The sequence below is a fragment of the Malaya genurostris genome, chromosome 3 (assembly GCF_030247185.1).
Source record: "Malaya genurostris strain Urasoe2022 chromosome 3, Malgen_1.1, whole genome shotgun sequence".
In the NCBI taxonomy this organism is placed as follows: Eukaryota; Metazoa; Arthropoda; class Insecta; order Diptera; family Culicidae; genus Malaya; species Malaya genurostris.
Genome location: NC_080572.1, coordinates 54836956 through 54864555, shown reverse-complemented (window position 1 = coordinate 54864555; position 27600 = coordinate 54836956). Strand labels below are relative to the sequence as shown.

Genomic DNA, 27600 nt, shown 5'->3' with positions numbered 1-27600 from the left:
ATTTATGTACAAGATCATAGTCACGAATATTGAACAGAAACCTGCTGCATTGTTAAATTTCTTGAATTATATTTAATTCATTAGCCACACAAAAATGACCAGATCAATCAGTTAAAATAAATCAAATAAAAATGACCCATTTCTCGGTTGATCAGTAATTCGGTTGATCATCCGTTGTAGCACCCGAAGCAACTGTTTGCTAGTCGTTCATGGAACATAGTTGATTGGTTTTTTTTTGTCGAGCCAACATTTCCTAACAATCTGTTAGGACCGGTTTTGATGTGCTACAGTTTGCTGTTCAATTCCATCGGACCGCTTCCCAACCGAAGCAAGTTTCTCGCCAGCTGACGAAGAAGACAAAACCAAAGTACATACATACTACTCGGGGAATGAATTGCGAGAAAAACACGCTTGTAACTGTTCCGAGCGGCAATTGTTTTGCTCCTTTTTTTCTGCTGGTGTATCACCACCCTACCAACCAGCTCAGGGACATTGACTTTCTAGGAAGTACAGCGCGTGCAAGAATGGCTAAGAAATGTGACATATCAACTTTTCCCATCACGTTGCTGATCCAATGACCAGTTTCCTGTGCATTGAATAAATATTTATATAACACGAACACGAAATATCAACGCGAGCCATATCAACAACGGCGATGGTAAATGTGTAACGGTCATAATTTGCAACTTCAATCGAGAACTCGGCAGTGACGTTGTCGTCACTGATTCAAGCCTACACCGAGGCCTGTGTTTGTGGTACTTGTACCATTTGTATTCAAAAGCGCTCCGAAGTGCTCGTTACCGGCTGGCACGACTGTAGCGACTAACTCTCTAACGAGCCATTCAAAGTTATGTTTATGCACGCAGAAATTGTTATGTCCGTCGTTCTAAAATCCATTTGGGGATATTTGTTTGGCGAGCGATCCTCAACAACCAGTCATAAGTGGGAGGACGGAGTTTCAACATGGACCATTCGTTGGGTAGTTTTTCAAAACCCATTGAACTCGGTGACAGATTGTTAGAAACTGCTCGGGGGACTTAAGCCACCAAGCGACGAACCAGTCAAATTTAGCTCATTTTATTATTTTATTCTGGATTTCACAATGTTCAGCACCGTTGCATTTCCTGTAAAACTCTCGTACAATATTCCATCTATAGCAGTGGAAGTACAAGAACCGAGACCTTTAAGTTCACCGAGCATCCATTGTTCTTTTTCCTGGCAGCGTGAATAGGTCTTCTTAGCTGCGCGTCGGTTGACAATGACGACAACTGAAAGACCACGATTCGTTGCATTTTTTCCCTCAATCGACTGCGTGCACTTAATCCCGATTCCAACTACCCAATTGTTGTTGTTGTTGTTGTTGAACATGGGCCGGGGCAAAATGGTACTGGCTTTTGGAAGGAGACGGCAGCCGATCCGGCTGAACATGACTGCAAAAAAAGGAACATGGTTGAGAGCATTCCCTGTTGCTCGGGGCTCGCTTAGTGGAAATGGTTTGCATCGTCCTACTTTTTCTTTTGCTTCACACCAACATGTGGTGGCGGTGCTTGCATAAGGCATAGCTCGAACAGTTGACGGCGACATGGCGATGAGCGGTGCGCGTGCGAAGGTGGGAATAATTTACTGGCACTGGTGGAGACAAACGGGGATATAATTATAAACTTTTGCCATTTTTTAGACTCTGTCTTCAGTGTGTTTCATTGGGTGGTGGGATCTGCATGGAATCGAATGAATAATGAACAAATTCTTGTGCATAGTAACGACCTATTGTAAAGCTTTGCAGAACTTTGTACGGAAGATAAGGCCTTCCGGTAAGGTTCTAGCGTTGATAGCCTCTCGGGTTGGGCTCTGCAAGATTATTTTTGATTAAAATGTTCACAACTTAACCTGTGAACAATTCCAGAAATTACCTGCAAAAAGAAGGCAAATCTTGGATCGGTTTTCTCGGCAGTTGAATGGAACTTTGTACAAGTCTTTAGTATGACAAAACCGAGTGACCGATTCAACTCAAAACTCTCGTCATTCGGAAAATGAAGAAGTTGCAGCTAAGACGATTTACAAATATTAGCAAAAATCTTAGAGCTCTGTGAAGTAATGGTGTCCAAAAAGAATTTGTAGGAGGTTGAAAGAAAACTTTTAACAATGTGTCCTCAGATAGAAACGTTGAATGCTTTTCCAAAAATAAGAAAATTAACCGAAAAAGAAAATAATAAAAAAATACGGTTCCCAAGTTTTATTTGCACACTGTTTTAAACTAGTAATGGAAACCAAACTGGTTAAACAGTTACAATGTCTTTGAAAACTTACAATTTTTGTAAAAAAAAATTGGTCCTCTTAGTGATGTGACAATGCTTTTCTCGTGTCACTTTAATAGTACCCTGATTATTTTTTAAGATCCTTGCCTCGACTATTAGTTTTGTTAGCTTAACAAATATCCTAATAGTAGCTTTCAACCTTGTCTAAGTTTTTCAAAATCGCATCAGGCATCTTCGAGAAATTTTGGCGATTACGTCATATACCTATTACATATCCTCTATAGTAGCTTTAAAACGAGACTGGACTTGTTGAAATCGGTTCAGACATCTCTGCGAAAATAGGGCGATAAAAAATAACGCGTTTTGTCGGTTACGTCATTTATACACTTATATCTCCGGAACCAGAAGTGATAGCCATTTGATTTTAGAACTTAATAAATGGTTTAAAAGTACTTTTCAGACGAGCTTAAGCTTGTTGAAATCGATGTAGCCATCTCAGATAAAAGTAGTAGGCTAGTAGGCTCCGTTTGAAAGTAGGTTTCTCAAGCAATTCTAAGGAGTGTATCGAAAATAAGCTATCCACAAAATTTGCTTTCAAATTATGATAAAAAACGATATTTTATTCAAATTTAAAATTGATCCTTTATTGTACGAGGTTAAACTTGAGCATAATAAAAACCGGATCAAATTTAGATTATTCCTTCACGAATTTTCGAACTTTTTTCCCTTAAGCCAATTGAGAGTGGTTTTTGCATAGTGAGCCGACACTAAATCTGGTCAAAACAGTGGAGGTGAACTATGCTTCTTATATAAATGCAGCAATCTCTTCTGGAGACACTCAGATCGATAGATTTCTGCATTTATAGTTCCGGTAGTGCAAAAAATGGTTGACTTCAAACCCCAGGAACATAATGCTTGCCATACCAGTACCTTTCGACCGAATTTCTCCACTTGAATCGACCTGTCCGCATCGCTCACATCCTCCTCAACGACGACAGTAAAGTATTGTGGACCTGGGAGGGTTTTTGAGTCCTCCTTTACATAAGTCTCATCGTCCATCAAAACGCATACATCCTAACATTGCAAAAGACGCGAATATTATTTCCGGGCCCTTGTTGCTGCTCGCTTCTTCTGTTCTACACTTTGATATGAGATTTTCTGCTTCTTGTAGGTCTTCAGGTGATCTCGCCTTTTGATACGCTGGATCATTCCGAACTCGTTCCTGCTTTCTTGCCAAATCACGTATTGACATTGTTTTGTTCTTCATGATTAGAGATACCACTTTCTGGTCCAGTTTCGGGTTGGAACAACCGGGTTGTCTTCCTCTTCCGGGTAGCTCATCCAAAGAATAGTGTTCCCCAAACCTATTAATGATGTCATTTAGGGGTTAGCCAAATTTTGTGCTAGGGCACATAACCGTTTTCATTATTTTTACGTTTCGTCTTTGACTCATCAGTGCAGAGCAGTTCAAATTGAACTGCTTAGTGCTAAACTCGGCAGTTCAATTTGAACCGCTAAGCAGACGTAAAGTTTCTGCTACTTACAGAACACTTTTTGTTTTGCAACGAAGTGCAATGTCTTTTCTGACGTGCCGAACGAAAACGTGTTTTCGACTATTTCTGGCCGATGCAGGTATGGTCATTTAGGGGTTAGCCAAATTAATGATGGTTTTAACACTGGCATGATAAATTCTAAACCGCTTCGCCAATTTTCGCATAGTAATACCCTTCTCACTCAGCCATGTGTCCAGAATCTTAATTTTCACTTCCTTTTTCAATACGTGACATTTTGAAAACGCAGAATTTCAGCCGCACAAACAAATGAACAAACGAAAGCTGACAGTCAAACGCACAGCATGCTGTGATCTGAGCATAAAAAACCATCACGAATACATGCGTACAACACAAATGAGATTTTTAAGTTCAAGAGCAATAAATTAGTTTATGATATCCATTCTCCTTTAAATAACCGTCCCTGAGATATCCGACTGCGGAATTGCAGGGGGATCAATAATAGAAACTTCAATATTAAAAGTGTGTTACCATTCTGCATGGAAAGATAATAGAGTTTCTGGAAAAAGCGACTTTCGAAAGATGCCTCGGAGACCAACAATGTTATATACCATTCGACTCAGCTCGACGAGATCAGAAAATGGCTGTGAGTGCTTCGTTTGAAACTATTTCGTTTGCCACTATAGCACTATTGATCTAGTTCAAAAATCAAATGGCTGTCACTTTTGATTCCGGAGATGTAAAAGTATAAGTGACGCACCTCTCACAAAATGTGTTATATTTTTATCGCTCATTTTTCGCAGAGATCGAATCGTTTTTATCAAATTTAGTCTCATTTGAAAGCTATTATTGAATTTTTGATGAAGTTCACTTGCGGTTCTGAAAATATAATAGTATAACTGGCGTATCCGACTAAACACACATTTATCATCCGTTGAATTTTCTGGAAGATGCCTCAACGAATTTTGATAACCTTAGGCTTATTTGAAAGCTAAAAATGTCAATGAAATTTGGAAGGGTTATGGCGAACAGATTGGAATTAATTTAATCGGGGTCCGACTTCCGTTTCCGGAAGTATTGATGAGTTGATGAGTTTTATTTATTTCAAATCGCCATTCGTATTTCAAATCACCGTTGACGCAAAACGTTTGAAATCTTCTAAACTTGTTTCAAAACTAGTTCAATGTCTTGTTAGTTGATGGTTATACAAACTTACCCTGCCTGCACACAGTTTTCGGCAAACACTCGAAAACAGGAATTCATCAATTTTTTAGATAAGGCTGGACCATTTTTTTACGTTCCGTCTTCTGTTATGCTACCTGGCAGTGCAACATAAACAGCTGAGCAGCATCGACCAATTAGTTTACTCTCTTCTATCAGTAAACTTTTTGAAAAAAATATCTTGTTGAGAATGATGCCTCATATAAATGAGAATTCAATTTTTTTACCAAGCAGTTTGGATTTCGTCATGAACATTCAACTACTCATCAACTTATAAGAGTAACGAACATGATAAAAGCAAATAAATCTTCTGGGACATAGAAAAAGCATTCGACAGTGTTTGGCACAAAGGTTTATTAACAAAAATGTCTGATTTCCAGTTTCCTATTTGTTTGATCAAAATGATTCAAAATTATTTAACTGATCGTGCTCTTCAGGGTAGCTATCAGAATTGTAAATCTGAATTGCTACCCGTACGAGCCGGTGTTCCGCAGGGTACGAGCGTAGCTCCAATCTTGTATAATATTTTCACTTCTGATATTCCAAATCTACCCGTTGGTTGTCAGAAAACGCTATTCTGTGACGACACAAGTCTGTTAGCCACAGGTGAAATCTAAGAGTGATCTGCAGTCGCCTACAAAGAAGTTTAAATATTTTCAGTGATTATCTGTCAAAATGGAAAATTAAACCAAATGCAGCAAAAACGCAATTAATTATCTTTCCTCATAAGCCAAGAGCTTCTTTTCTTAAACCAAACAATAATCACATTCTCAAATTGAATGGCTTGGAATTGACATGGTCTGATCAAGCTAAATACTTAGGTTTAACGTATGACAAAAAACTCACTTTCAAGGATCACATTGAAGGAATCCAGGCAAAGTGTAATAAATATATTAAATGTTTATATCATCTCATAAACAGAAATTTTAAGCTTTGTCTAAAAAACAAATTATTAGTCTAAAACAAATTTTCAGACCAGCCATGCTTTATGCAGTACCAATTTGGTCAAGTCGTTGTTCCACCAGGAAGAAAACGCTTCAAAGGATTCAGAATGAAATTCGGAAAATGATCTTGAAGCGTCCTCCCTGGTTTAGTACAAATGAATTACACAGACTCACAAATACAGAACCATTAGATGTAATGTCACATAATATTATAAGCAAATTCCGACAAAAATCGATGCAATCTTCAATGGAATCGATTCGCTCTCTGTATTAGTTAGTAAGTTAGTATATAAGTTCCTTTTCCCCATTACACAATACAAGTAGGTTTACAATTTTCCAAACACAAAAATCTCAGAATTGAGGAAGCAAATGATGTCTTCATGGTAATAACCAAATCATGTATATAATAGGGCTGAAAACTCACCACTTGTGGCTGAACACCCAATTTAATTTAATTTAGGTTCTTTTTCCCCATTACACAATTCAAGTAGGCCTAAAATTTTCCTTACACAAAAATCACAGAATTACGGAAACAAATGATGTCTTCACGGTAATATATAAATCGTGTATATAATAGGGCTGAAAAGTCAACTCTTGTGGCTGAACACCCAATTCAAATTTTAATAATTTAATTTTAACTCATATTACAATAAATGGTTATTAAAAAACCGATGAGCAGACAGACTTAAAGCTCAAATTTTACCCTACCTAACATCATCTGTTATGTCCTGCTGAATCGAAGGCGAAACGAAAAGAAAAACCAACTTGTCTAATATGCCCTTGGAACAAATTTAATCGATGCCCTGCATTATAATGTTATATATTGTACAGTGATTTAAAATGAAAAAATGCTGGACAAAATAATAAAAGCACGAATTAGTAACTGTCAATCAGCGAAATGTACAAAACTCTGTTTATTATAAGGATTCGAGTGAGTTATTCCAATCTGAAAATTTACAAATTTTTTTTCCGAATTTTGAACATGCTTTCCTACATGAGTGCTAATCATAATTTGCATCGGAGGATAAGAAGGACCACTACGATGCAATTTTCCATCTTCCATGCGCGACTATGTCCCAGATTATTGTACTCTTAAAGAACTTGTTTTCTATTATCAGGTCCAAACATCTTCTCAATTGACTTCATTTGCAATTTTCGATTATTCTAACTGCCTTCAAATTCGGCGTAAAAAGCTCTAATCAACCATGTCCACGCTCTGAGGAGCACCGGTTGTTTGACAGTGTCCGAAACGGTTTCCAAACTAGACAAGTTTCATTTGAATCCACGACCAAAAGGTTGTTTCATTATAGAATGTTTTCTTCAACCAAACGCTTCCCCTATGTTTTCACACCTATCATAGCCGTATTTCTATTTGAATTTGCACTAAGCTTAGATTTTTAGGTTGGCTTCTTGCAAACCTCGTCTAATAGTGTTAGAGCTAGCATGAGTTTTCTTTCTGGCTAGCACAAGGTGATGGTTCTACCTAAATATATGCGATCACTCTGTAGTGTTTTCTGAATGTTCAGGAAAAGTATCATCAACGAACCTTTTCGACTATTCAATTATTTTAGCGGCCCAGAGTTCGTTAACGTCAGTCGGTTTGCATAAGTACACAGAACACATGTTCCGTCTCCTGTTTACACTTTTCAGATGTACAAGCAAAGTCTTAGCATTACATTCCTTTTGTGGAATTTGGCCTTTCTGTTTCAACAGACTTCGCAGCCGATTCTTAGCGTACAGAATCATTGCATGGCTAGTACTATGGATTCTTCTGACACTAAGAATCCTTCCAGGTCGGGGCTCGAACATACACGGAAAGACCAAAATTAGCATTTTTGCGAAAAAATTAGTTGATTTTCTGATTTTGGTTAGTTATTTTTTGGGACAACTAAAAAAATCTTACTTTTGCTAATTTAGTTTTTTTTAATTCTAGTTCCCTTAATAATAATAAAATATTTGTTGAAATGGCTATTTTTTTAGTTGAATTCACCAATTAAACGTGCTGTCATTTCTTAGCTAAGGCACACTTCATATCCATTCAACTAATTTTTAGTTGAATAAGAGAAATAAAACGTTGTTTTCAACCAACATAAATGGTTGAATTGGTTTCTGCAATTTGCAGTTATATGGCGCTCTGTCGCCGAAATAACGCACCGTAATGACTACTAGCCACTAAATGGCACACTACTACCAAAAAAAAATTTTCCGTCGCGGTTATCTTTTCTATATTGGCAGGTATAAACACGATGTTGTATTGGAGAAAAAGACATAAGCGAAACATAAATTCCTTTTTGAAAATTTTACTTCTAAATCGCTGTTTTCTTCATTCGACTTCGCGAAATCGTCTCTCTCACTGAAAACTTTGAGCACTCGGAAAACTAAAACCGAATACAAGTAGTACACCGGACGGCGTAGCCCGGATGGTTGGAATATACAAAAAAACATCATTTGACATATACAATTAGAGTGCAACAATCGAAACTCACTTCATTGTTCCGCGTAAAAAAAAACATTATTACGCACAATCGCTTCAAATGCGCACAAATTCACAAATTTACAATATCAATAAGAATTTCGTGTTGGACTGAAATATTGCTGGATATTGTCCAGGATTTTTACCAACTAAACACATTGTCTAAAAATAAAAGTTTTTTCTAGCAAAGTAAATTCTCAATTTTAACTAATTTCATAGTTATTTTGAAAATTTTGTTGTTGAAATCAACTATTTCGAAAACAGTAATACGAATTAGGCGCAGAGCTAATTTCGGTCGTTCCTTTAGCGTCCAGAACCGGGGTTCGAACATACGACAAAAGATGTACACTAATTGAAAACAAGCGAAAAACGGTCTCAAGACTACTATTACACTACACAAAAAAAAAGTGATGTGACTCAACCCTGACTACACGATTGGCCCAACCTAGACAACAAGCGTTTTTGTCAAATCGCGAAACACTACACGCGAACAGGTTGAAAAAATAAAATTTTCTTTTGAAGAATTTGTTGATGAATAACCACTTAATAGAAATAAATACTTACTTTGGAGGTGACATCGTTTTTGTTCAAGCTTTGAGCTGTTTTACACGGTTTGCTGTCTGAAAAGAATAATACTGAAAAGTTTGCTGTCATTGAGAATAATACTTCCGCGATATAACACCGATGGCAGCACGTGTCATATAAAACAAAAAGCAATGGCCCAACCCTGACGACATTTCCCTACCAAACTAATATCAAATGTAACTATCATATCCTGACAATATTTCTATACTGTCATTATAATACTTAACAAGACTAAAACATATCGTTAAAAGTAAAATAACTGTTGAACAATAATTTTCACTTCATTGTTTTATTGGTGGAAAATTTCAATTTTAGTAGAAATGTTCTATGGATCATGGTAATTTGGCCGAAAGCCAGTTCACCGATATTGTCATTTCGTTAAATTTCACTTCGCTGTACGGGTAATTTCGCCGAATTGTACAATCGTCTCTAGACTGGCATTCAATACTACATAGCATTTACGATCGTTTTATCAAATTTATAAATTTAGTGATATTTATGTTTTGTACGATGTTTTGAAAAACTCTTTCGGCGAAATAATACTTGAGGCGAAATGACTTATTTAATGAAATGGATTTCGATGAAACGGTCCACTCTAACGTTCTAAAAGATCCATCTTCAAATGACCAGCAATCAAACAAACTTCATTAGAATCAGATGAGATAAATGTGTATGATGTTATCCTATTTCTAATATTAAACTAACAACTAAGTGAGAAGCTCGTCTTGTATAACTATTTCGCTTTTGATTTGTTATCACGACGACAGAATTCGATATTTTGAGATTATTTCCTCATGCAGAATTATTTATCTTTTGGATATTCTAACCCTTATTTTAAATAAAATAAAGTTTAGTTATATTATTGAGATAATTCGTTCTCATACTAAAGTTTACTATCGGATTGTAAATCATATTTTTTTACAGGCAAGATAGCCCTCATAGCGTTTTGCGGAAGTGGATCTCATTTTGATAAACGATTGATCTCTTCGTAGTTTCGAGAACCATTCTGATCAATTATCAACTAAAAAGAGGGAAGCTAATTTGAATATTCTGAATGTTTCTAATCGAAAACTTCACCTTGATTGTTTTGTAACAGAGCACACATTTATATTAAGAATTTGCAAATTCATTCGAACTATAACAATGAAGATGCTATTGATATTTTATACTCAAAAAACTATCAGAAGAAAACGTTACGTACTACACACTTGAAAAGAAATGATTTTGAGACAAAAAAGGCGAGTGGGTAATGTCAGAGACATAACTGGAATACGAAAAAACTGACTCGCTCCCATCACTTTTCCGAATAACAGTTAGTTGATTGATTGTATGAATTGTGCAAGCTTTCCTCTTTTTCACTAATAGAATTAGAAGCGATGCACCTACATTAAAGTACAGATTAGTTACATTAAACAGCTACTATTCTACAACTATATATTTCAAACTTGAAACAATTCCTTTTAAATTTGCTAATATAGGAGGCTAGGTACGACAAATTTGAAGTTTATTTTTATTGAAGTTATGAAGTTCGAAGATATCTGATTCTTCTCGAAATTTCAGTACGAGACAATTGCAATGGCCTGGTCTGAAATGTAACGACGATCTTCGGTATGCAAGAGTCATTCTAGTAATAATAATGGTAATAATAATAATAATAATAATAATAATAATAATAATAATAATAATAATAATAATAATAATAATAATAATAATAATAATAATAATAATAATAATAATAATAATAATAATAATAATAATAATAATAATAATAATAATAATAATAATAATAATAATAATAATAATAATAATAATAATAATAATAATAATAATAATACAGATTAACCTGTATATATGGCAACCCTGTTTGGCATGGCATATTTTCACACGACCCCATACTAGTATAAAGATATGTTCAACATCATCACTTTCGCTTTTGCATTGCCGTTCGTAATTGAATGTGTTAGTGACGGTACAAATCTGCCTTTCTACCGGTTTTCGGTGCCATCGTGCTGACGGTGTCTCGTACGTTCAGAGTAGCTGCTTTAACTTAAATGACGCAATTTCTCACATCACATTTCATTTTATACTTTCTACTGGTATCGGTGTACGGACGTCCCCTTTGTTAAAATATCGCAGAACGGGAAACTGTGAGACGATATAAAAGAGAGAGTTAGTAGAGCGGCAGCCAGTAATACTGAATTGGCTGTCAAGCTGTTAACAGCATCTTGTGGAATTTTTACGCATAAACACGCACACAGGAGGAACAGATAAGGGCAGGGCAAAGTCCCGCTCGAACCGTGCTGATCTGCAGTTCCCAGTTGGCAACATCCATCGTCTGCTCCGGAAGGGAAACTACGCAGAGCGTGTCGGTGCCGGTGCACCGGTCTATCTGGCGGCAGTGATGGAGTACTTGGCTGCCGAAGTATTGGAATTGGCCGGTAACGGTCCTTTTCAGGATGATCACATCACTGTGATAAAGAAATATTTAAAATTGCTTTAAGTTTAGCCAGTTCTGATACGCCTGGAAAGTAGAATGCGCAAATCAAGTGGAAACAATTGTTCTAACAATTAGTTTATTTTTGTTTTCGGCCGCATACTAAAGTAATCACGACAAAAATACATATTGATCTGTATACGTGGCAACTCTGTTTCGCACGGCATATTTGTATACTAGTATAAAGATGTGTTCAAAATCATCACTTTCGCTTTCGCATTGCCGTTCGTAATTGAATGTGTTAGTGACGGTGCAAATTAATTTAACTTCCATCTTGATGAATCTTTTGGTAGGAAATATTGAGATCTGAGATGGTTCTCGTGTGTGTCTTGTTTCGGCAATGGGCCTTGCTGGACTTTTTGGCTGCCTTTCTACCGATTTTCGGTGTCATTGTACTGACGATGTCTCGTGCATTCAGATCGCGAAACAGTGAGACGACAGGTCCTTGATGTTGCTATCGTGTGTCTTTTTTCGGGAAGAGTTGCTCAGCAAATGGTAGGAAAAATGAACGACTCAACTTTTATATGGATGCTCTTGTATAGATGCAGACATCTCGCGTTCTGATTGGCTGGTGCTGTCATGGGTTAAATCAAACAGGTTTTCCAATAGTGTACTATTGAAAAACTTCAATGTTGTTGCAATACACGTTCAAGCTGAAAATTTTCGATTTTATTGTTAGTTAGATTATATAAATCCTTCTACAGATCACTGAGCTATGAGCTTTCAAAATACGAGAAAGGCAAACGCGCCTTATGAATTATCCTCTTTGATACTCGTTTATACCAAACATTTCAGAAAAGTTTAATTTTGAGCTATTTGAGAATATGTCCCACAACTGAAAGTTTTATCATAAAATTGTGATCATATTTCCGATGGCATGTAGCAAAAATTATGTTGATTCGTTAGACACAACAAGAGATATTCACGATCAAAAACTTATCACTCTCAGAGGGTAAATTTTGAAAAGGCGCCCCATAGTAAAGTAAGTCGTATTCACGACAAAAAATAGTTCAGAGACCAACATATTCGAGCGCCGAAAATGGTTAATTTTTACACTTTCACGTATTTTCAAGTGTTGAAATGTGTGCCTCATTACATATGTGATTAAATAAAAACGTGTGTAAATTTTTCTGGTAAAACCGATGCTTCAAAGTTTTAAAGACTGTCCCAGAAAGTATGGACGCAACCAAAAACCGCTGCCATATCGCAATGGTTCAGAATCAATCAATTTTTATGGCTGCGTCCTGTTGTTTACACTATTCTCTAACCACTTGTGCAGTTGTTTATTCATTTTCATTAGTTTGTTTCGAAATGCGTGGGCTTTCAGCAGAACAACGTCGAAAAATTGTGCACAAATGGTACACAGAACGCGGACTGTCACTGAGAAAGATAGCAAAAATGGAAGGAATAAGTGAAAAAGCCGTGCGAAATGCAATCAGGAAGTTCGATGAGGATAACACCTTTGAGGATAAACCGAAAACGGGTCAAAAAAAAAGGTCCTGCTAACCCTCAGTTGGATAAACGTACACTGAAGGCGTTCGAGCAAAAGAAGGAAGTTTCAGTTCGGGATGTGACCAAAAAAGTGGGCACTTCGAAGTCAAATGTTCTTCGTGCTAAAGAACGTTTGAATCTTCGAACCTATAAGAAGCAGAGACAACCCAAACGTAGTCCGAAACAAGGAGCATCGATCAGGCCGAGGGTTCGAAAGCTGTACAATACGATTCTTGCTGGAAATTTGAACTGCATAATCATGGACGACGAAACCTACGTGAAACTCGATTACGGTATCCTTTTGGTAGTGCTGAATAACAATAATTAATTATAACAGTTGTTACAGTTGGAAAACGATAATTTAGGAATTCGTCTAGAGAAGTTTACAGTTTGAGTAGTTTTGAATATTTTCCCAAATTTCCACAAATCAGCTCAAAGGATTGAATCGGAATAGGTTTTTCATTAGGGTTTTGGTTATTTTTTTAACATAAAAATAGCAGAATGTAAGTTTTATGTACAGTTTTGTAGAGAATTTGATTCCTTGGAGCTCCTTACCATTCTAATGTTGCCAAAAATGTTCCACAAGTTAAAATCTTAGAATGAACAATTCGAACAAAAAACGTAAGAAGTCCTGAACACCTAGAAATTCAGTAAAAAATAAACAATAATTTTCCTGGAACGCTTAAAACAAAAATGCTAGGAAAACTCATGTTCAATTTTTTATGTGGAAAATATACAAAAACTTGCATCAAATCCCATATCGCTTCAGGTTTTGATTTATTCATCCAAACAAATAAAGCTTGATAACAGCCAATATTAAGTGATGCTCCTGAAAAAAAAAACTTGTTCTTCGTTTGACGGTATAATGCGTTTGAGATAAATCAAATCATGTTTATGCAAGCATAACTTTTTATATCGCCTCAAAATTAATAGCCTTAATTGGACAGCTAATATTTTTCAATCAGCTATAAATTCTTGATTACCGACAGTTTTTACAGGATTACTCCAACCGTATGGCTAGGAGAAGGAAAAAAAACATCTCAACCTGCCACTATCACTGTTGTTTCTATTTACTTACTCCGCCACTTAACTGTGCGTTCTTTTTTAACTCATTTGCTCTCCCTCCGTCGTTTTTTTTCTTCCGCAGGGCCACCGGCAGTCCACTCTCTGTACGGTACTCTTCATGTCGCTGTACTTCTGCAGCATGGCGGCTTTTGCCTGGTGGGCCTGTCTGGCGCTAGCCTGGTTCCTAGCCGCCGGCCTCAAGTGGGGTCACGAGGCGATCGAGAACCGGTCCCATCTGTTCCATCTGGTGGCCTGGGCCATCCCGGCGGTGCAGACGATTTTCGTGCTCGCACTCGGCAAAGTGGAAGGTAAGTTGTGTATTTTTTGTCGTTTGTTTTTTTTTCCTGGTTTCTTTCAGGCCGCGGTAATATTGACGTCAATTTTCCTGCTGGTTTCATCGAGCTGGATCGAAATTGTTTTAGGGGGAATCAATTTACGGTCGGTGTCGGCCGTGCGCACCGCGGTGCTGATGATTACGGGTGGTTCTGTTATGGCACCTGCACAGTCAGGGTCAGCTTATTGATGGTTGTCACGCTATGTGGGTCGAGTAATCTGCTGGGCGAACCGCATAATTGTTGATGTGTAGTAAATAGCACAAACTTTTATGAATTGTTAATGCTCCAAACTCAAACTTATTCTACCATCTCTGGCCTGGTGGCTACACGAAATCAGGCAGAACGATTGAGGAATGGATCAATAAAATGTGTGAAAAGATACATGGAAACTACTTCGCATAGCAACAAAAGGGATACCTTTTTGGGATCAGATGGAAAAGATTTATTGCTTGTTTCGTGCGCGATAAGCCACATCTCCAGAAGCAGGCTATTGCCGCATGAGGGCTCGATTGTGGTTGGTTGGTATTCAGTTTTATAACAGTGCTAATGTATAAAATACAACGCGGTTTTCGGTTCCACTTAAAATAAGAATGGTTATAAAAATAAGGATGCTTTTATCCCTTCGTAAATATCGAGCACTTTATCCAAACCATCGTGGTAAACTTTTGCAGTGTGAAAAGTGTGAATATTTGTACGTATCTTCGGGGCCTCATTGTTAATTCAGAACGTGTCCGGCGGTGTCATAAATCCATTTAAGTCTGAATTCCACGATATTTGAAAACCACTCACCAATGCGAGAGCAATGGGTGTTTTATGGTTATTGGCATCGGATGCTGCGAAAAATGCTTTCAAGTGTGGCCGTTGAACTTACTGCCGGGCTGAAAAAACATGCATCGATGGTCATCTTTTTTACGTTCACGCATTTATTGCCTGAGCCGGATAACAGCTCCGATTGCTTTAATGGTTATTCTGAGAATTATTTTCCTTCTATGAAGTTAACAATCTACTGAATTCCGAATACTTGCTTTTAATTATGATATTCGGAATGAATATCTAGGAAACGGACATTAAGCTCACATTTCGATTGGATTCATTTGCTTGAAGCCTGATTTTAGAACCAAGTTGAGATTCGGTTTTTCGAGCATCAGCAAACATGATTTTGATTTTCAAATTTGAAAAACTTGACGTTTGGTCACTCAAAAAAATTTTTCGATGACAAAAGATATCACGAATGTGTTCGTTGAACGTTCGTCCACAGGCCCGGTGATGTAAGAACGTTGAAAATAGTGGCGAATCGTTTCAATCGGAAACCCCAATTCTCCGTCCGAGATGTCCCAAGCAAGCGTGGAGTGCGGTCTTTCACCTTGTTTCGGGCTTAAAAAGGCGGGTGGGTAATGTCAGAGACATAACTGGATGTCGTGAATACGAAAACAACTGACATGTTTCTTAACACTTCCGAATATCAATTAGTTGATCAATTGTATGAATTATACAAGCATTCCTCTTTATTTTATCTCGATTACTGTGAATTTCACACAGCGAAAAGTGCACAAATCTAATCAAACAGTTCCAGATTTGCACTAAACTAAGGTTCTTTACCTTCGATTTGCGAAGAAGAAAGCCTAATAGTTCTTTAGAAAATTTTAGAGCAATTAGAACGGCTGATTTTGTGTGATGCTACTCAGGGTTGTTCTCTTTTCGTTGTTTTTTCACCAATGCAAACGACTAGCAGCTGTGACGTAACCGCTCTTGTCGGAAGCGAAACTAGCTCTGCAAACGACACACAATACATCTGCTCGCAGTGGCGATAGAATCCAAACTGATCAAATTTTTGTTAAGAGGTTTCTTTTTACGTGATTTCATTTGTAGCTATTTCACTCATGGGCGGTCCTAACGGCTAAAGAATAGCCGCATACAGAATTTTAATGTCGATTATTTCATTTCGGATTTGCATTTCATTGAAAGAAACTATCAGGATGCTGTACGGGATTCATTCCTGCCTTTCAGAAGGACCAAATTGTGGAACTCACTACGATATTAAGCACTGTTCGGAACATTTTTCTCGAACGATTTGTTGTACAGCAGCAGATATTGTGTTCTCTTCCTCAGAACGCGTACTGATTGGCTGGTGTTGACACGGGTCAAATGAGACAGGTTTTTCAATAGTGTATTATTGAAATACTTCAATTCCGTTGATATAACACATGGATCAATAAGTCCCGAGACTAAAGCAGAAATGGCGCTCGTAATAAACCAGTAACCACGTCTTTCTAGAGTACTAACCTTTGCTTGAAACGGGTCAAAATTTTAAGTCGATCCGACCAGAAACAGCTGAGTTATCGAGGTTGGAGTAAAGTCGTTTTGTAGTTTGTTTAAAAAATGGAAAAAACCGAGTTTCGTGTTTTGACAAAACATTGTTTTTAATGGGTAAAACACCGTGCAAGCGAAACAATGGATTGAAAAATGTTATCCGGACTCTTGTCCATCAAAAGCAACGATTTGTCGGTGGTTCGCCGAGTTTGAACGTGGTCGTACCGACACAAATGACGCGGAACGCTCGGGTAGACCTGTGGAAGCCGATACACCGGAAAAAGTGAGTGAAGTGACAAAAATTATAATGAAACATCGTAAAGTGAAGCTCCGTGAGATTGCTGAGATGACACAGATATCATTTGGAAGTGTATTTACTATTCTTCATGAAAAATTGAGTATGAAAAAGGTTTTTTTCCAAGTGGGTACCGCGACTGCTTTCGATGGAACAAAAACAGCAACGAGTCGATGATTCAGAAAGCAGTTTATCGCTATTTACTCGCAACAAAAAAGATTTCTTGCGTCGTTACGTGACCATGGACGAAACATGGATCCATCACTACACTCCAGAGTCGAAGCGGCGGTCATCTGAGTGGCGCACAGCTGGCGAAAGCCGTCCGAAGCGTCCGAAAACGCAGCAGTCAGCTGGCAAAGTCATGGCGTCAGTTTTTTGGGATACGCATGGCGTGATTTTCATTGACTACCTCGAAAAAGGTAAATCGATCAACAGTGATTATTATATTGACATACTGGTGCGTTTGAAGGAGGAAAAAAACGCAAAAAAACGATCGCACATGCAGAGAAAAAAATCCTTTTTCATCAAGACAATGCACCCTGCCACAAGTCGATTAAAACAATGGCGAAATTGAACGAATTGGGCTTTGATCTGCTTCCCCACCCCCCATACTCGCCAGATTTAGCTCCCAGTGACTACTGGCTCTTTTCTGATCTTAAAAAAATGCTCCAGGGAAAAAGGTTTGGCTCAAATGAGGAGGTCATCGCTGAAACTGAAGTTTATTTTGAAGCGAAAGATAAATTTTTTTATAAACATGGTATTGAAAAATTGGAAAAACGTTGGAACCAATGTATCACCCTAAAAGGTGATTATGTTGATGAATAAAAAAAAAATTTGCGAAAAAAAATGTTGTTTCCATTGTTAGTCTCGGGACTTATTGATCCATGTGTTTACACGTTTAAGTTGAAAAATTTCGATTCTATTGGTAGTTAGATTATATGAATCCTTTCACGAGAAAGGCAAACGCACCTTATGAATTATCCTCTTTGAAACTCGTTTATACCAAACATTCCAAAAAAGTTTAATTTTGAATTATTTGAGATTATTGTATCATAAAATTGTGATCATATATCCGATGGCATGTAGCAAAAATTATGTTGATTCGTTAGATACAACAGGAGATATTCACGATCAAAAACTTATCACTCTCTCAGAAGGTAAATTTTGAAAAGGCGCCCTATAGTAAAGTAAGTCGTATTCACGACTAAACAAGCCGGATTATGCTGACTTCCAATCGTGACGATATGCAAAACCAGTTGGTCAGAAAAGAAAGTTTCATAGAAAGGAAAATTATACGGTATCTGGAAGAGGAAGAACGTAAAGTTGTCGAAGGTCGCAATAAAATATTTCGTATGACAGGCATGAAAAACAATTTATACATCGATTTTCATTGACCGGTTCCATCAACCAGAAAATCAGTCTGCATCATCCTGGTGATGTCCAAGGAAATGAATCATCCCAATATGTCAGAGCTCCAGCTAGTAGTAAAATATTAAGCAAATGATAAGCGGAACCTCAAGAAAACGCAAAAGATAGCAGTATGTACTACATGTCAATCTCATAAGGAAATACTGTTGTTTAAAAAACAAATTGACGATTCAACGATTACTGGATTGATCAGTAATTCACAGATTGAATTATATACAATTGCATAATTGTATACCGGAACAGGTATGAATTGCTCGATTATTTTAAAGTAGACTACAGAGGGGTCTCGTATAACGACGTTCACCGGGAGCGTGGAAAGCGAATCCGCGATAAATGGGACCCAGAGCGTATGGGATTTCGACTGATTGGGGCAGTAAACGGTTATCATGCTTCGGTCGACAGATAGAGCCACACAATCTTCGGCAAACTTGTTGTAGATACTTAGACCCACAATTTAGTGTAGTTTGACAGACAGTTAGCTGAGAACTGCTCCACCAGAGGCGCTTTGAAAAGAGCATGAAATAATTCATATATTTACAATAGAAAAAACAGTTGAAATATCGCGAATATTTTAGCATCTAGAATCTTCAAACAACTTTTCGAGAGACTCATAGTTTATTAACAAGTTGAATGTATCTTCCGGAATCAATCCATCAGATGGAATTATTGTGCTCGCAATGGTAAATATCTCAATATCAAAATATTGCTCTAATTCTAAAACTAAAACTAATGTAATAGTCTACATTATGAAATTCATATTCGTTAGAAACTCCCTCACCTAGTGGCCCTAGTGGGCTCACAATTTTGCCAAAGAAAATTGATTCTGTTATACCTTTAAAGTTTGATGATGTAGAATGTTGGTGTTTTCGGAAAAAAATGTTCCGGAGTTCAAAACAGATCAAATAGTGTAAACAGTAACTGAACTTTATCTCATTGGTAACCCTAGTGTGCAATTCAGGATTGGAAATAACTGCAGCTCAAGATCGCGTTGACTTATTGATATGATTTCTTCGAGAGGGTGTTTTAGTGTTTCGAGAACCATTCAATGAATGAGTTTTTATTATATCTACAAGGTGGTCTAAAATCAAAGTTTTGGCATTACAATCCTTTTGTGGAACTTGGCCTTTCTGTTTCAACTAAGAAGATTAATGTAATGTATAAGTGTACGACCATAGTGTAATATGAAAATGTATGTATAATTGTATTATTGTCAACCGTCAGAAAAGATGAAGGGACTGACTTGGCTTTTCCCTTTCCAATACTTCATGGAGATTATAACAGGTCAGATAAAGGAATAAGAAATAAATAAATAAACAGACTTCACAGCCGATTCTTGGAGACCAGCGCCGTATGCATTGAACCGCCAACCCGGGCAAGGTGGGTTACTATATCTAAAAATCAGAATTGTTTACGAGAGTGATGTTATCAATCAGTTTTTAAATAAGTTGGTGAAGGATAGACAAATTGAAAACTGTTTTACTAGAAGGCGCTAGTAAGTTACTGGAGTATTAGAATGAATATCGACATCTGAAATCTGAGGAACTTGATAGAGTGAAACTCGTACATCCTACTAAAGTCTTGACTATTTACATTTAAACTGGCTCAGCACCACCACCTTTCCAAATAATCAAAACCGTTACCCGTAATCTAACTTTATGGTATTGAATGCAATATATTTTTTTCATGCTATTCTCAATGCGGTTCTGGTGAGACAGTTTATAACTAATTTTCATTGAAATATTTATATTTGTCTCAATTTATCAGAGTATTCAAGAAAATGAATTCTCGGTCGCTATAAAATAAAATTTAAAAAACCATACATGTCACGTCTTATGCACTTATCATTATATCTAGTAATACAAATAATCAAAACTTTAATATGAATTTCGAGTTTCACTCTCTCAAGTTCTTCAGATTTCAAATATCGATAGCTTATTCTTATAGCTTGTTAATTTTAGCTAGTAGCTTACTACCGCTTTCTATGAAAACAGTATCTGATTTGTCTATCCTCCACCAATTTATTGAAAACCGGGTTCAGTAGATACAATAAGAACTGTTTAGTCAATCATTTAATAGGTATTGAAACCCTAGAACAACTTCTCGAAGAAACCATCTGAATGAGTCAACATGAATTTCCAACCTTGAATTGCACACTAGCGTCACAAATGGGAGTATTTTCAGATACTGTACACACTATTTGATCTGTTTTGAACTCCGGAATATTATTTTCGAAAACACCATCATTCTATATCATCAGGGTTTAAAAATATAACATAATAATTTTTCTATCGTCAAATCATGAACCCACTAGCGCCATTCGATGGACAAGTTCTCGACTAACATGGTTTTCAAAATGTATATCCTAACATTCCTAACAACTTTTCAACAAAAAAAACCGCTCTATATCCTAAAGTTTTTTTGAAAAGAGCATAATTCTGATAATTATAATGTGAATTCCCGCATTCTTCAAAATACTATAATTTGTGATTTACTTGAAGATCAAGTCGTTTTGTTTGTATTAAGCGAATGATTTATATCAACTAATTGTCTGTCAAACTGCACTAAATTGTTCGTCTAAGTATCTAAAACAAGTTAGCCGAAGATTGTGTGGCTCTGTCTGTCGACCGAAGCCAGATAACCGTTCACAGCCCCAATCAGTCGAAATCCAATATGCTCTGGGTCTCATATATCGCGGTTTTCCGGCAATAACGAACCCGGCAACAACGAATACCGGCAAAACCGAATCCGCGTTGTACGAGACCCCACTGTATATTTTTGTAAACGTCACAGAATTTGGGTACATAAATTTGTTCTATACGATTCAATTTATTTATGTTAGAGCAAAACAGGCTGAAAGATGATGTTTTATACTTTTACTGATGCAGTGAAATGCTCACTTTAACTGTCAAATCTTAGTTGATTGCAATAGGGCGATAAAACTAGTATTAATTTTGTTCACGAAATAGTTTTCTTGTGTGAAGTATATCCCATATAGCCTCAATATCCTTGTTTCACGATTATCATTTCCTCACGAGAAAATAAACTGCGAAAAGCTGATGAAAACATGTAGAATTTGAAATTTGCGAAGAAAAATATCACAGAGACGGCTCTTGAACCGATAACTTTCCTGCCCGAGAGAAATTGTTCAGTCAATTCAAATACTCTACGTGTGAAATAAATTTGATCATTGTCAGACGAGGAAACCGAATTGTAAAAATAACATGTGAATACAACTATGACATAAAAATTTCGAAAAAGTTCTCGCAAAGACGAGACTCGAACCCGTAGCTTCCTCCTTGTCGGGGAAATCGTACATGCTCAACAGTGTATGAGTGTGTAGGTCTTTCAATTATCAAACCTGTCTCGTAGCATCATTCCGCAAGAGAACACCCTACACACATTTACCAAACCTATTTTTACCCTCTGTTTGTTTGGTTAGACACTGATAATATGAGATTTTATTGTGTCTCGTTTTGCCGCTTAAATGTAGGAGATATTATTGATCATATTTTTCATTTGTCCACATGCTAAATGCTTCAGAATATTGCCCTGTCCCAATTTGTATTATCAAGCCCAAACAATTTTTTGATCGATTATCTACATACGAACATTTTCGCTGCGAATAAAGTACCAAATAATGTAGTATAAATGAAAATATGTGACATAACAGAAAAACGCTTTTTATTTCTTACTACCCAATTTTCTCGGCGATGGCTGAACCTAATTCAACATGCTTAAGCTAGAAATGTTCGTATGTAGATAATCGATCAAAAAATTGTTTGGGCTTGATAATACAAATTGGGACAGGGCAATATTCTGAAGCATTTAGCATGTGGACAACTGAAAAATATGATCAATAATAGCTCCTACATTTAAGCGGCAAAACGAGACACAATAAAATCGCGCTACTATTGAGTCATTGATTGAATTCAGTATCAATTGGCTGTCGCTTCTAATTCCGGAATATATTGAAAGTAAACACAAAGAAACTGTCATAGGTATTTAGGCCTTTTGGTCGAGGCGCTGTTTATTAGTTCATTTAGCAATGTTTCAAATTGAATTCGCGTAGACATAAAGCCCGGTGTCTTCTGGTCGATAGATTTGGTCATTTCAAAGCGATTAAAACTTTTATTTCAAGAACATGTTTTAATCGGTGAAGATGCAAGTTTTTTGTAACTACTAGTCACAATTCAGCCAAAAATAGGGATCGATGACAAGTAAATTTTCGACTAATTCGGATGAGATGCGAACCCAAACTGGAATCGTACACGGGACCGCAGAACTACCTCAATTTTGATACTTTCCACCTCATTTCGGGGCACCGTGATTCTAGGTAAAGTGACTCTTAGAGGTTTCATATTGAAAAATGAGTTATATCTATTTACTAGCAAGTTATATTTACTCAACGGTTCAGTCGTATTGACTCAATTCAGGTTCGATGCTTCATTATGGCTCTTACATTTTCCCTGTATATAAGAAAGGTGATAAAACTATTATTTCAAATTATCGAGGAATTTCTGCCCTATGTGCTGTATCGAAACTATTTGAAATAATAATACTGAACTTCATCACTCATCACTGCTCTAGCTATATATATGATACACAACATGGTTTCATGCCTAAACGGTCTACGTCCACAAATCTTGTGTCGTACACATCATACATCATTCGATCTATACAAGCGCATCATCAAGTCGATGCCATTTACACTAATTTCTCGGCTGCTTTTGACAAAATTAATCACCAGATTGCAGTTGCCAAACTCGAAAGGCTTGGGTTCAGCGGTTGCTTCCTCAAATGGCTTGAATCATATCTGACAGGTCGAAATATGACTGTGAAAATAGGGGACAACGTCACTTCACCATTCATTGCGAGCTCCGGAGTTCCACAAGGACCGTTCATATTCTTATTATACCTCAACGACTTGAATTTTCGCTGGAATGCATGAAGCTATTATTTGCCGACGATTTCAAATTGTTTTGGATTGTTATTAGATTCTAAGCTCAATTTCAAAGATCATATTGAGTATACTATATCTAATGCTTCTAAGATGCTAGGACTTATGTTCCGCATTTCAAAAAACTTCAACAACGTATATTGCCTGAAATCGCTCTATTGCGCTTTAGTCCGCTCTACCCTTGAGTACGCTGTCGTTGTTTGGGCACCATATTATCAAACCGATAAGCTGCGAATAGAAGCTAGTCAGCAGAAATTCGTCCGTTTTGCTTTGCGTCGTCTGCCATGGAGAGATGCAGCTAACCTTCCAAGCTACGAAAATCGTTGTAGACTCATCAACCTTGATTTGCTATTAGTTCGCCGGGATACTTCCAAAGCCGTTTTTATTGCGCATATAATCCAATCCCGAATTCATTGTGTGGATCTTCTTCCACAGCTAAGCTTCAACATCCATCGTCGTAACTTGCGTACAAACTCTTTCTTCAGAATCCCTCGTGCTAGAATAAACTATGGATTTAATTAACCATTTGCTAGTATGTGTCGATCATTCAACGTTTGTTCAAATGTATTCGATTTTCATTTGTCCCGCAGCACTGTAAAAAACTTATTCAAGATTTTTCGCCAGCCAGCTTTCCTTATGAATTGAGGGTTAAATTATAGATATTTACAGAAGATAGTATGATAGATTAGTTTACGATAACGTGCAATATGTATCATTTGGATAAATGTAATCTGTTGGTACAAAAAAATAAAAAAAAAATAAATAAATAAATAAATAGCTTATTGAATGAAACTCAGGTAGGTGGTTTTGTTCCTTGATATGAATGGGGAGCCTGAATGAATGAAAAGATTCAAAACAACTCAAATTTAAGTTCAGCTTCTTTGGATTTTTGGATTCTGATTCTGTATTTATTTGCATTATATTTGTTTTATAATATAATAATAATAATAATAATAATAATAATAATAATAATAATAATAATAATAATAATAATAATAATAATAATAATAATAATAATAATAAGCAAATGTCGTATTTTTTTTTTGAATCTATTCACATTGGAAGCGTAATCGTAGTTTTTCAAAAACCTCAGAACTAATTTTCTCAAATATGCTAAATAGAAATAGCAGCTTTGTGCGCTATATTCGATCGAACCACATTCGATAGAAAAATCAATACGTCGTTATTCAGAATAAGGGTGAATACAAAAAAAAATTATCTTATGTTAAAACACCTTTTTACGCAAATTGGCACACTGTTAAGTGTATGCATTTAGGGGTTAAAATGTCGAGTCTTCAACATCAATATTGAATCCGAGCGGGTAAATGATCAAGGTGTACTTATTAGGAGCGATAAACAACACCACTAGTTTCAGTGAAGATTTTCTTGAAATTTGAGAAGATGTCTAGAACTAACCATGTATCGACAACTCATACGTATTATTAAAGTAATTATAGTATGATTTTTAATTAAAGATTGTGTCACTGCGAACAATGACCATGCGGTAGCAAAGAACAGCATATTAATGCGAGAAAACATTCTTGTTGCTTAACTAGGAAGGGGCGCACATCACCCGGTAATTACCTGTGCCGTGCCAATGATCTTTGATTTTCTTCGCCTTTGAACATATCAATTGTCAGCCAGCTTAATGAAACCTTTCTCCACGGTAACAGCTCTAAATTCTCGTCTATTTTCTATCATTGCAGGTGATGTCCTATCTGGGGTGTGCTTCGTAGGCCAACTGGACACTCACTCGTTGGCAATGTTCCTACTGATTCCGCTATGTATCTATCTGACGCTCGGTGCGATCTTCCTACTGGCCGGGTTTGTGTCCCTGTTCCGCATTAGAACCGTCATGAAGCACGATGGCACCCGAACGGACAAACTGGAACGACTAATGATGCGGATCGGATTTTTCAGCGGCCTGTTCATTCTGCCGGCGCTGGGCTATTTGGGTTGTTTGTTCTACGAGTTCTACAACTTCGACGATTGGATGATTCAGTGGAACCGGCAGATGTGCCGGATCTTCTCGATTCCTTGTCCGGCTACCAAGTACAACAGTGATATGGTACCGGAAGAGGAAAAACCAATTTTCCACATCTACATGGCGAAGTACGTGTGCTCGATGCTGGTCGGTGTGACGTCTAGCGTTTGGCTGTGGTCCGGAAAAACGGTGGTTAGCTGGAGACAATTTGCGGAGCGGTTGCAGGGAAAAGATAGTCGCAGTCGGGGAGCTTACGTTTAATAGGAAAGATCGATATACGGAGGATATCCATGAATGTTATTGCATTTAGCTAACCGGTAGTCAAGTATCAGATTTCGATTTTTTATCACATCTGTTTTTTATCCTAACTGTTCAAGAGTTTATAGTGGGTTCGATTATTGCCAACCCCAAACAACAAACTAGTGGGAAAACTTTTTACACCAAATCTACGGCAGATAGAACCCATCAGTTTAGAGAAGCTGCCTATCCGTTTGTAGCGAAATGAATGTGTTGCATAAATTCATTAACGTAACATAATTGGTCGGTAGATTGATCTTAAGACACATAAACCATCCTAACCGGTCGATGTGAATTCCTCATAGATCGAGACCCGAAGAGCATTGAACAATTTCGTTCATAGACTGTTCCAATCCGATAGTAAACCCCAGATATTCACGGAACTTGTCTTCTGTACTAAAGAAAACGAATAATCAAAATAGAGCCCTCCTTGTAGAATATCATGTAGCTGTTAAGTATCTCTGTAAATTGTAAACCCAGGCTTTTTCTTGCTAGAGAAAAAAAACGCTTCTCCCAAAACTGGGGAATAATTTCGAAGTTTTATTCATGATTTGAATAAACGTTGCCAAATATATATAGAAAGTTCAGCAATTTTATGTTGAAGAATTGAACATAACAATTTCATTTTCACAGTGTACGTAAGTCGATTCCTTTAGTCAAACTGTATTCGACCAAAGCGATTGTACCGAATTGCATGGTTTCGATACATTTATAGTACATGAACTCTTTTTTACCTTTACATCATAAGTTTTAATTTAAGGCTGATCGAATTGTGTCATACAAATGGACTGCACGTATAAAGTATTTGTTTACAAATGTAAAAAAAATATCTCTAAGAATGAAATGTGTCGATGGAGAAACTGTTACATATACAAAAAGAAATACGAATAATGGTGTCATTCGTGTTGTATATTTGACTTGAATAAAATGCTGTACGAAACAAGAAGTCCATCTTTCAATTGCTACTCTCTACAAAACACTCCATCCCTCTTCCATTTATCAATAAATTTCTACCCTGGCAAATCCCGTAATCAATTACCATCATATGCGAGAGTCGGGCTATTGTTTTCTAATGCGTACAACAGTAAATGCGAAAACCACGGTTCTGAAAAGAGATAAATTATAGAAGAGGAAAAAAAACAACTCACAGCATTCAACCGATATCGATAACACGTTGTTTACCAGCCATCATAAAGGTAATGATGGCGTTCGGTTCTTCGGTTACCCCGCTCAGCATTGTTGGATGGTGGAAATTGGCACAGAACGGATAGCGGAAAAGCAGGAAAAACTAGTTTTTACTGTTCCGCTGTTCTTTTGGACGCTGGCTCAGTGCATAAGCCGCAGTTGAACGCTCGCCGCTATCAGAACAGGTAGGTAGGGATGCTAGTTTTTCTCAGTTATAGCTGTGCACAATATTATATTGATACTCACTTTATACATAGAAAAAATCGGATAAATTAACGTCTTCTGAGAGCGCCAAAAATGACATATTTTAACCATTCGTGTGAAGCTCAATCTTTTTTCGAATTCGTTTGTTTTGAGTTATGTTCTATGTCAATTTACGCTACCTATGAATTCGATTCGAATGAATGGTGTTCTGGTTCCATAGCCTGCTATTAAATTTTTCTTCGGATTCGACTTCCGATTCCGGAGTAACGGGGTTAAAAATGAAAAAAAAAACTGCACTCGATATTCTCATACCGTTTTCGTTTTTGAACCTAGACGCGGGCTATTCTGACTCCGAGTAAAACGAACACGTGGTACGCGCCCTAAACAACAACTCATGAAAAAAAGAAAAAAATAAACAAACTCGGCTGGATGCGTGGTGCGACCCGAGAAAGTTTTCAGAGCGAAACTACGCGATTGGAGTCCGATATAGAGCGACCCCAGGTTGCTAAAACAAACATATCAAATGTTGTTTGGGCGACTCTGGGTCAGCTTTCGGGCTGCTCTGA

The 27600-nt window shown here is 37.0% G+C and overlaps 1 protein-coding gene across 1 annotated transcript in view; it reads left to right on the top strand.

Annotated features, from left to right (window-relative positions):
- The window catches only part of LOC131434744 (frizzled-like), a 91761-nt gene extending 65170 nt beyond the window's left edge, over positions 1 to 26591 (top strand). Inside the window, exons 4-5 of the mRNA XM_058601820.1 lie at positions 14122 to 14347; positions 25071 to 26591. Coding sequence (XP_058457803.1) covers positions 14122 to 14347; positions 25071 to 25609 — 765 coding nt within the window. The 3' untranslated portion in view covers positions 25610 to 26591. The remainder of the gene's footprint in view (positions 1 to 14121; positions 14348 to 25070) is intronic.
- The last annotated feature ends 1009 nt before the right edge of the window (positions 26592 to 27600 follow it).